At 51.7% G+C, this 10,894-nt stretch overlaps 1 protein-coding gene across 1 annotated transcript in view; it reads left to right on the forward strand.

The window, feature by feature from the left end:
• WDR27 (WD repeat domain 27) overlaps positions 1 to 10,894 on the forward strand; it is a 98,478-nt gene that overhangs the window by 32,018 nt on the left and 55,566 nt on the right. The window contains exons 15-19 of the mRNA XM_010848520.1: positions 1,299 to 1,376; positions 4,157 to 4,254; positions 5,580 to 5,669; positions 8,639 to 8,760; positions 9,716 to 9,849. Of these exons, the coding sequence (XP_010846822.1) occupies positions 1,299 to 1,376; positions 4,157 to 4,254; positions 5,580 to 5,669; positions 8,639 to 8,760; positions 9,716 to 9,849 (522 nt within the window). The remainder of the gene's footprint in view (positions 1 to 1,298; positions 1,377 to 4,156; positions 4,255 to 5,579; positions 5,670 to 8,638; positions 8,761 to 9,715; positions 9,850 to 10,894) is intronic.

Genomic DNA, 10,894 nt, shown 5'->3' on the forward strand with positions numbered 1-10,894 from the left:
GGGTGGGTGGATGGGTGGATGGATGGGTGGGTGGGTGGATGGATGGGTGGATGGGTGGGTGGATGGATGGATGGATCAGTGGGTGTATGGATCGATGGGTAGATGGGTGGCTGGGTGACTGGGTGGATGGGTGGAGGGATGGATGGGTGGATGGGTGGCTGGCCGGATGGGTGGGTGAGTGGGTGGATGGATGGGTGGGTGGGTGGATGGGTGAGTGGGTGGATGGGTGAGTGGGTGGGCAGATGGACAGATGGGTGGGTGGATGGATGGATGGATCAGTGGGTGTATGAATCAGTAGGTAGATGGGTGGCTGGGTGGCTGGGTGGAGGGATGGATGGGTGTTGGATGGGTGGCTGGTGGATAGATAGATCCTGGATTCATGCCTCAGTACAACCGCACACTAGTCCAGGCCCCGAGCCTGTGTGCTGGCTCAGTGGTGATGCCATCTGCTAAGTGTGGACTCCTTGGGTTCACTTTACTTGATTGGGTCTTGCATGTGGGGCCTGTGAGGGAGTCCAGGGGGAGGAGGAACCAGGCGGTGGTCAGTCCTAAGTACTAGCCCCAGGGTTTGAACTTCCTAGAAAAAGTACAGGGGATTCTAGGTGGGGTCAGTGGGTGAGGATGTGTTTCACTGTGACGTCCCCGAGGCAGTGAGGACAAGCGGGGAGGTGGTGAGGCTGAGGGACTGCCTGCCTCCCTGCCTGGGTGCTGCCTCCTCCTGGACCTCACCCAGCTCCCACTGCCCTCACACAGCCTCTCCAGACCCTGTGCTCTGGGTGGGATGAGCCCCACCCCAGCCCGGTCCTCACAGGCAGATGTCCATGTCCTCACCTGCCTCATCCAGGCCTGCTCCAGGTCATTGCCCAGTGCACTTGCAGAGTCTGCAGCAAATGTAGCTCCCCACCCCCCTGTCTCTCTCCCAGGGCTCCAGACCTGAAGCTGAAATGTGGAGTTGCCCTGCATGCCTGGCTGCAAAGTGATTATCTTAGTTTTTTGCCTAAGAACCCAAAATTTGTAGGAAAATAGCACAGTGTTCTCCAGAATTTTAATACACAAATACACTTATGTCCCCATTAGTGAAATAGCTGATATGGATATAGAATTAGAGGAATAGCTGTCAAAATTAAAGTGATTAAATGTTCAGTTTATTACTAACTTGGGACATGGGAAGCCCAAGTTAGTTTATTTATGTTTATATATGTTTATTTATTTACTATGTTTATTTTTTCACTGCAAAGTAGGTCTCTTAAGCTTAGAACTTTTAATCTTTGAATGACATAGAGTTCTTCTCTCCCCAGTGCAACTATGTTTTCACCAAAGACTGATTTTAAAAATGATGGTAAAAGAGCTTCGAAATGCAAGAACAATTACAGGTGGTATGTAACCTAGTTTGTGCATCCCAAGTAAATCTGAGATAATTTGGAGGAACTCTTTAGATAGTTTAATTGATTTTTTTCAAACATATATAAGACCTTTTAAGTACCTGTGTGTAAATATGTATATGTACACACACACACACACACACACACACATATATATATATATTATTTTTGTATCTATCTGTTCTTTTAGTTAAATTTAATTCATATTAATCATTTTTCAGACCTGCTGCTGTTTTTACCACCTTAACTATTTAGAAACATTTAATTTTTGTTTTAAGTTTCATTTTGGAGAGTATCATAGCTAACAGTTATTCTAAACATCTTAGGTTGTCATTGGGCAGGAAGTCTGAGTAGGCATGGTGCTTGGTGCCATTCTGGGAGGCGTGCGATGGGCTCGTTGGCTCGGAAAGGCTTCCTTTCCTCAGCGGCCCTCAGCCTAGGGCTGGCTGCCCGGCTCTGCGTCCACACCTGTCCCCGTGTCCCATGATGCTGGACGAGTTCTGCAGGTTCCCTGGGTCCGTTTCTCTGGACCCAGTTCTGCTGTTAGAGGTGATGCCATCTATACAGAGACAGTGGGCTGTGGCACTTGAGCTGCTACTTATTCCCGTGAGCATCACAGCTGTGCCTGCCGTCAATGGCTCACAAGACGCTGCTGGGCCTGACTTGCCCACATTTAATCGTGTTTTTTGTTCCTCTTCCTGCCCATCTGCTGTTCCCATGTCAGCAGGTCATTGCTACTGAGTAGGCCTCTCCACCAGATGCCCTCATGCCCTGTCAGACCCTCTCAAACATCCATGGTCAAGTATGGAATGCAGCCCTGGGCTCTGCTGAGCTTGGATTTCCTGTGGTTGTTTTTCCAGGGAGTTAAAAAAAATTTTTTTTCTTTATCATAAAGGGTGTTGGATTTTGTCAAATGCTTTTTATGCATCTATTGCGATGACTGTGTTGTTTTTATCATCTCTGTTTTAAATGTGGTGTATCACATTGATTTGTGAGTATTGAACTATCTTTGCATCTCTGGAATGAATCCCACTTTATCATGTATGATCCTTTATATACATTGTTAAACTCAAATTTGTAATATTTTGTTGAGGATTTTTGCATCTATATTCATCAATGATATTGGCCTATAATTTTTTTGTGGCATCTTTGTCTGGTTTGGGTATCAGGGTAAAGGTGGTGTTATAGGTAAATATGGGAGTGTTTCATCTCGTCAAGTTTTTGTAATAGTTTGAGAAGGATAGGAATTAGCTCTTCTTTATGTGTTTGGTAGAAATCCCCCATGAAGTTGTTCAGTTCTGGAGTTTTGTTTCCTAGGAGTTTTTAAATCACTAATAAAATTTCACTATTAGTGATCCATCTAGTCAGATTGTGTATTTCTTCCTGATTTAGTTTTGGAAGGTTGCGTGATTCCAGAAATTCATCCATCTCTTCCAGGTGGTCGAGTTTATTGGCATGTGACTGTTCTCAGCGTTCTCTAATGACACTTTCTACTCTGTGGTGTTGGTTTCTAGTTCTCCCCTTTCACTTTGTATTTAATTTACTTGGGCCTCTCTCTTCTCTTCTTGATAGCCTGGCTAAAGATTTGTCAGTTTTGTCTTTTTCAAAAAACAGTTCTTGTTTTGCTGATCTTTTCTATTTCTTTTTGGTCTCTACATTGTCTCCTCTCTGATCTTTATTGGCTCCTTTCTTTTGCTGACTTGGGGCTTTGTTTATTCTTCTGTTTCTGGTTCCTTTAGATGGAAGATTAGATTGTTTTTGTGAGATTTTTCTTGTTTCTTGAGGAAGGTCTGTGGCACTATAAAACTTCCCCTTTTAAAACTTATTTTGCTGCATCCCATAAGTTTTTGGAAAGTTGTGTTTCCATTCTGATTTGCCTTGAGGTATTTTCTGATTTTTTTTTTTTTTTGCTTTATTCATTGGCCCGTTTGTTTTATAGTCACTTGTTGTTTAGTCTCCGTGTGTTTGTGCTTTGCACATTTTTCTTCCTGTAATTGATTTCCAGTTTCATAATATTTTGTTTAGAAAAAATGCTTGATGTAATTTCAGTCCTCTGTCTCTTGTTGAGACTTGCTTTGTAGCCCAGCATATGATCTATCCTGGAGAATGTTCCATGTGTATTTGAAAAGGATGTGCATTCTGCTCTTTTTGGATGGGGAATGTCCTATAGGTATCTGTTAAGTCCAGTTGGTCTATTGTGTCATTTAAAACATGTTTCCTTATTGATTTTCTGTCCGGATGCTTTGTCCTTTGGTGTCAGTGGGGTGGTAGAGTCCCCTACTATTATTGTGTTCTTGTCAATTTCTCCCTTTATGTCTGTTAATATTTGCTTTATATATTTAGGTGCTATTTTATAGAGTTTATATATGTTAGTGAGTATAATATCTTCTTGTATTGATCCCTTTATCACTATATGCTGCCATTGTTTATTCTTTAATAACCTTTATTTTAAAGTCTGTTTTGTCTGATTTGAGTATTGCTACTGTCTTGTTTCCATTTTCATGAAATATGTTTTTCCATCCCCTCATTTTCAGTCTGTGTATGTCTTTAGCTCTGAAATAAGTCTCCTGTAGGCAGCACATACATATTATTTCATGGTTCTGACTGTAAGAGTTTATATATGTATATACACACACACACACACATTATATGTATATATAAATGTTATGGAATAAAATTATACATGTAAATAGGGAAACACTCACCTTATTTCTAGTATATTTTTATTTCTAATGTTGGACTGTCTCAGTTATTTCCTCTGATCTTCCCTGAAGTAAGGAGTGCCCTGTGGAGAGTCCTGCGCCCAGCAAGCTGAGCAGGCAGCTGGCCGTGGCCTGCGGCCAGGTGGCCCTGCTCTGTATGCAGTATTCAGGTATGCTGCTCCAGCCAGAGTTGTGCTTCACTGCAAGCTTCTGTTTTGCCCATTGTTCCATTTAAAACAGATTTTTAAAATCTTGGTTATTTGAAATCACAGGACATTGTTTGAGTCTAGATTAAAATCAAAGCTTGCTTCCCCTGGACTGTCACTAGGATTAGCCCAGGGCGTCCACGCATGCCCTGCAGCTTCTCGCAGCAGGAGCTCTGGTTTGGTTATAAGCTGTTCCAGGTCTGTGCTCTGAGTACGTGGCCGTCTCCTCCATGAGCCCCAAGGGAGCCTGGCAGGAGGGCTGCATACAGAGGCTGGTTCATCAAAAGAGAGGCTACAGAAGAGCCTCCTGCCCCCTGGAGACCTGGTCTCCTTCTTCAGTGGGTGGAACTGCTCTTCAGCTGAAGACCCGGTCTTCAGTGGGTGGAGCCTCCCCCCAGGCACACCCGGCTCCTGGCAACCACTCCCTCTCAAGGGCATCCAAACACCTTTACTTCCTTTCTGGGAACTCAAAGAAGTCAGGAGGCAGCTGAACTCATCCAGGTAGCTCCACTATTTAAGCTCTTTTCAGAGTTAAACATCATTTCTGGTTTCTAGATTTGCTTACAGATGAGAATATGCCTTTGCCCAAGTCCAGGGTCTCTCTGTGCACCATCCTCCACCCCCACCTCCTTGAGCGTTTGACCAGCCGTCTGCCCAAAGCAGCCGTCTGCCCAAAGCAGCCGTCTGCCCAAATCTGAAAGGTTACTTACTTCCTTTTTTTTTTTTTTCATAGAATTCCAGCCTGCCAAAGAATTTTTTGAATAATTTTGGGAAATTGGATATGTAGTATTATCAGTAAATATTTAGTGATATTTGATATGCTTACCAAGCATGTGACCATAAAAGTAGGATCCTCAAGTTTGAATATTATGGGGGAAATGTATAATTTATTATGCCTTACTGTAGGGCAGTGTTTAGACGGAACGGCTGAGGCAGATATGCCCCTAGGAGGAGGCGTGGGAGGCTGGGAGGCCGGCTGTTCGGGGCTTCCCAGCAGGTCCAGGTTCAGGTCCTGGTGCTGCCTCTGATCAGCCCCATGTCCTGGGCAGGCCCCTGAACCCCAGCCCTCGGTTCCTGTCCGAAGAAGAAGTTGGGCGTGACATGAGCCCCCGGTGGGAGTGCACGCCCAGCGACTGGGAGCTGAGGAAACGCTGTTCCTGTTTCAGGTTTCCTCATTTCCTAAGAAAACGAGCGTCAGGTTAACTGAAAAATTCTATAATTTCACCTGTTGCAAGTGTGGTGCCTCTGAGTTATGCTTTATAAGGAGTTTCTCTTACTTTTTCAAGCAGGAGATGGACAGCAGCTGGCCTGTGGCTTAGCCAACCACTTGTCCCTGGTCTGCAATGCTGATCTTACTGGGAAGCCTGCTGTTTTGTCAGGTAAGATGGAGAGTTTTAGTTCATGTGGATTTGTGAGTGTTTTTCCCTTGTTAGCAGGTCAGGTCTTTCTGCCAGACACTGAGGCAAGCACTGAGATGCCAAGGTGTGCAGCAGAGGAAGGTTTACACAAGGCGGCCAAGCGAGGAGCTGGGAGGGCACAGCTCAGACCTGCTCCCCGAGGCGGGGCCGGGCACTTGCGGGACAGAGGAGCAGGGAGGTCTTCGGTGCGGGGGACAGGATGGGCGGTAGGGACAAGGTGAGGTAGTTGTGTGCTGCACAGACAACTCAGGGCTGCATGCTGCTTCGTGGGGTGTACATTCAAAAGCCATGAGGCGAGGGTGGCATTCTGGACCCCCTGATGTCAGGAGGTCGTCTGTCGGGCACCTGCACAGGCCTCGTTTTAGGGTCAGTGGTCCCAACAGGCTTGGCTGGCTACACACAGCTGATTCCACATTCCTGAAAACCAGCCTGAGCCCCTGTAACTACAGGGCCCCATGTGTCAGGGGCATTATCTGTCGGGGTGGCTATAGGGTGAGCTTGCTCAGTGAGGGTGGTGGCCGGTGGAGGGTTTCTGACGTGCGTGCCTTACCTGCTGTTCCATCGGATGAGCTCATGCTTCCTGTGTGCCCTGTGGGTGTGGCTTCGGGGTGGCCTTTTTAATCGTCCGGGCACAGGGTCAGCCTCCTTATGGTCCTGTTGTTAATCTGCAAGCGCCACGCTTGTTCCCTTCAAACAAGAACAGACTAGCTCTGTGGCTGACCGGGGAACAGAATGACCAGATTCCGCCAAACCCTGCTGAGCTGAGCAGGGGGAGCGTCACTTGCGGGGCCAGACCTGGAGGCGCGTTCGTGGAAGGGGCCCCGCGGTGCTCGGGTAAAACCCGTCTGGGAGATCTCTGCTTCTGAGAGCACAAGACGGTGATGCATCCCAGTGTGACGACCACGGATCCCAGGGGGTGTCACTCGCTGGCAGGGTCTGTGTTTGCGCTTTAGACTGAGAGTGTTTCCCGTCCATTGTGGCCGTCTAGTCCGGGGACGCCAGGGGCCCGGTGCCGACGCTCCCGTGAGGGCGCACCTGGCTCAGTGTGGGCTGCTGGGTGCGGCTGGACAGGTGTGAGTGCGGCCTGGGAGGACCACCCCCTCATGTCAGGCAGAGGGCAAGGAGTGTAACAGCTAAACCCTGGGGTCAGTCACTTCGGAAGGTCAAAGTGATTAAGATTTCATGAAGTACGGCGGAGTTGTGGACACACGAAGTCCTGTGACGGGATGACACTGAGCCTGGAACTCCTGCTGCTGTCTCTAAGTTCTGCAGCTGCCCACTGGGCCCCTTCCAGGGTCCTTCCTGTTGGTGGGCACCTGCAGCCTGGTTCCCGACCTCCACCACTGCTCCTGTGGTCCTGGGGCGGGGCTGGGGTCAGGGTTGTGTGTCCTGGGGGGAGGCTGGGGTCGGGGTTGTGTGTCCTGTGGGGAGGCTGGGGTCAGGGCGGGAGGGGGCAGCCTCCTGACCTATCTGCTACCGGAGAGGGGCGGTGCTCGTTACCGGTGGGGGTGTGGGGGGACCGGAAGCAGGGGTCTGCTCAGCCGTGGGCGAGGCAAGGGAGCCTCTCTGAATCCGCGTTACGTGGCCTTGAGGCCTTTGGCCACCTGGGGAGGTGGTGGCCCACGCAGCCTTGTTTGAGGCCGGAGGAAGGGGAGCTGCTCGGCATGAGCTGATGCATCTGGAGCTCGGTGTGTCCAGCTCCCGCCCATCCACGTGGGCCTGGCTCTGGCTCCGCAGGAGCTCCCGGGAGCCTGCAGCAGAGGGCAGCAAAGCCCTTTCTGGTGTTTCTCCGCTCGGTTGGTCCTGGCTCTCCGTTTTCTCCGGGTTGTGTTTACACTTGTCCAAGTAGATGGTGTCCCTACTTCCTGTGGGCTCTCTGACCAGGGTGATGCAGTGATGCTACACCTCTCTGTCCAATCTCAGGTTCCCGAGTGTGGTTCACACGCTAAGCCCTGGGTGCGCGCGGACGTCCGGGGTGAGCTTGCCAAGACAAGAGTGTCCCCTTGTCGGCTCTTCTTTCTCTGCAGTTTGTCACAGAGCATCCGACACGGGAAGTCCCGTGGGCTGGATCGCGGGTGCAGGGGTGGAGTGTGGAGCCCGCCCCGGGGCAGCGCAGGGCTCAGAGGTGCAGCCTTGCTCAGCGGGAGGCGTCGCTGGTTTTCTCGCCCGCGTGCGCACACCATGGCCCGTGGACAGCCCGGCCCGGCCCTCTTGGTTCTGAATCTCCTCCGGGTTCTGAATCTCCTCTCGCAGGACCGCGGTTTTCTCTTCCCAAGCTCCCAAGTATCCGCCTCCGAGAACCCTTCCCTGCACGGACTCCTCCACTTCTGAGTGGCTGTAGGGGCGGTCCTGAGTGATTCTAAGGTTGCTTCACGGCCGCGATGGCCTTTCTCAGGAGTCGTGAAGGCAAAGCGGGTCCAAAAATCAGGTCGTGTGTGCGTTCAGAGCCGGGGGTGGCTGAAGCCAAGTGGAGAGGGCAGGGCTTGGCCGGTGGGTGGGGGGAGTCGGAGGGGCCAAGACAGAATCCGCCGCGGATCCTGACGCTTCATCGGGACCGAGCGGACCAGCCAGGCAGCGGGTGCCGGGCCGGCAGGGGCCGGGGACCCCCCATGAGCGGCTGTGGTGTTGCCCCTGGTACCTCCTGATCTTGGCAGTGTTTCCTCTCCCTTTCTGAGCACCCGCTTATTCCCCGGGAAAGGACGGGACGGGCTAAGTGATAAGCGGTCCGTTATCTGCAGTCTAATTGCTCAGACACTGTAACCGTCGGCCAGTGTCATCGTCTAACACCTTCTTCGCAAACAGGTCCACTGCCTTGGGCGTCGGCTCGCTGGGGCGCTTGGCTGGGAGACACCTCCGCGTCACTCCCTTCTGGACGTGGCGTCTCTGCTGCTCTAGGGGGCTCAAGGCCGTTCTTCCTGCTCTGCCCTCAGGTCACGACGGGGCGGTGAGCAGCGTGTGCTGGAGCCACGACGGCCGCTGGGTGCTGTCCGCCTCCCAGGACGGGACGCTGCGGGTGTGGTCGGTGCGCAGCCGGAAGCCGGCGCTGCGTCTGGTAACCGGGCCCGGGGCGCAGACGGCGGGCGGTGGCGGCCCCGCCCAGCTTCTCCTGCGCAGTGTCCGGCCCCACCCGGGGGGCGGGGGCAGGAGGGCAGCACAGTGTGTTCACACGGACACGTGACACGCGCAGCACACACAGACAGACGCGCACACATATGCGCGTACAGTTAAAAAAGCCTGACATTTGTATGGTCTGAAAATGGCAGAACAATAGTAAAATATGGGAATAATTTAAATGTAAAAATAAATGTGATTCTATAGTAGAGGCGATAATAATGCCCACAGGACACTATGTGGGGGAAGTGTGTTTTGGGGAGAAAAATGCCTTATTTTGGTGATCTCATGGGAGACCGTTTGGAAACAGAGGGAAGGGAATCAGGACGACGGGTAGGGGGACAGGTGACGCGGCTCAGTTACCAGGCTCCTCCCTGGCAGGAAGTGGATTCAAGGACGCGGTTAGCACCCCTCCTGTGAGTCTTGTAAAAGGAGACTGAGTCCTGGGGCGCTGTTCGAGGAAGGCTGGTCACTCCCAGGACAGCGGGTGAGGCCGAGGGGAGAGCGGGGGTTGGCCCTGGGGCCGAGAGTCTTGTCGACTTCTGCGCCCTGCACGGGCTGGGCCGTGTCATCGGAAGAGCAGATGCTCAGAACTAGGTTTAAAGCAGGTGAAGAACTGTGGCTTCAAGGTGTGTGCTTGCATGCTTCAATGTCCTTTCATTTCAGAGTTTTTAAATGGCCGGAATTCCAAACGCTCACCACAGTAAAATTTAATTACGTAGTATCGTTTACGGAATCAGGAAGAAGGACCGAAGGTTGTACGTTGGTCCTACCAAGAGGCATTCGGTACCTTTAGAATAAGTGGACGTTGTGTTAGGATGAGCGGTTCCATGTTTATAGCAGTAGAGGTTTTACTGACACTTATTTATTAGTGGCGATGACTGATTCCACTGCAGGGCAAAGACACGTTCCCTACGCCTGTCCAGTCCGCGCAGTTTTATTACATCAACGCGTTTATCTTGTCGTCCTCGGGCCCCGAGGTCCAGCTGCTCAAGCATCACATCGACACCAGCAAGGACGACTTACGAAGGTAGCGCCCTCTGCGGTCGGGGACGCTGCGTCTCAGCCGCGCGTCGGGTGTAAATAACTGGTCCAAAGCGTCATCACACCCTCCTGTGATCGGAAGTCCCTTCTCCGCGTGTAGAGCTTCCCTGGGGGCCAGGCCTGGGCCTCGGGGGACTCACCAGTGCCCGGGACTCAGGAAAGGGGGCCACTGCCCTGGTTCAGCAACATGATTAACACGTGTTGTATGTGAGATTATTACCGTTTATAGTAAATTGAGGTGGTTGCAGTGGTCAGGAATCAACCTGCCAAGGCAGGAGATAGGAATTCCATCCATGGTTTGGGAAGATTCCCTGGAGAAGGACATAGCTACCCACTCCAGTATCCTTGCCTGGAAAATTCCATGGACAGAGGAGCCTGGTGGGCTACAGTCCATGGGGTAGCAGAGGGTCTGATACGACTGAGTGAGTGAGCACACGTGCGTGGAACGTTTCATACGCATCCACAGATGCACGTGTGTGTGGTCTGCCGGGGCACACCTGACGTTGGCAGACATTAATGCTTGGCTGTCTTTGTTTTCAAAGCGTTTAAGAAAATGAAACCTGCAGAGAGAACCAGAGGCCTCCCCTCTGAGCCCCGCCCCTCTGTAGCCTCCCGAGACCCATGTGCTCGCGCCCCTCCCCTGGTCTCTAGCTGCTGCCCGCCGAGGCGTCTGTGCGGTTTGGTGGGCGGCTTACGTGTGACACACCTTTGATCACCACCATGCTCACGAAAGCGGCTGCTCCCTGTGGGTTTACCTGTCGGGATGTGCCGGGCGACAGGAGGCTGCCTACCTGTCGGGATGTGCCCGGCGACAGGAGGCTGCCTACCTTTCGGGATGTGCCAGGCAACAGGAGGTTGCCACAGCTCTTCCTGGTTCCCGCATATGGACACATCGCTTGTTCCAGTGGGACCGCCCTGAGCTTCCCTGCACACGTCTGGCGGTGGGCCTGGAGGGCTAGGTGGGCGTTTCTGGACTCCCTTCTCCGGCCACCCTCAGGGGGGCGCATGTGGTGCCCAGCAGCGTGGTGGTG

This window comes from Bison bison, unplaced genomic scaffold (genome assembly GCF_000754665.1).
Source record: "Bison bison bison isolate TAMUID 2011002044 unplaced genomic scaffold, Bison_UMD1.0 scf7180017864269, whole genome shotgun sequence".
Lineage (NCBI taxonomy): Eukaryota > Metazoa > Chordata > Mammalia > Artiodactyla > Bovidae > Bison > Bison bison.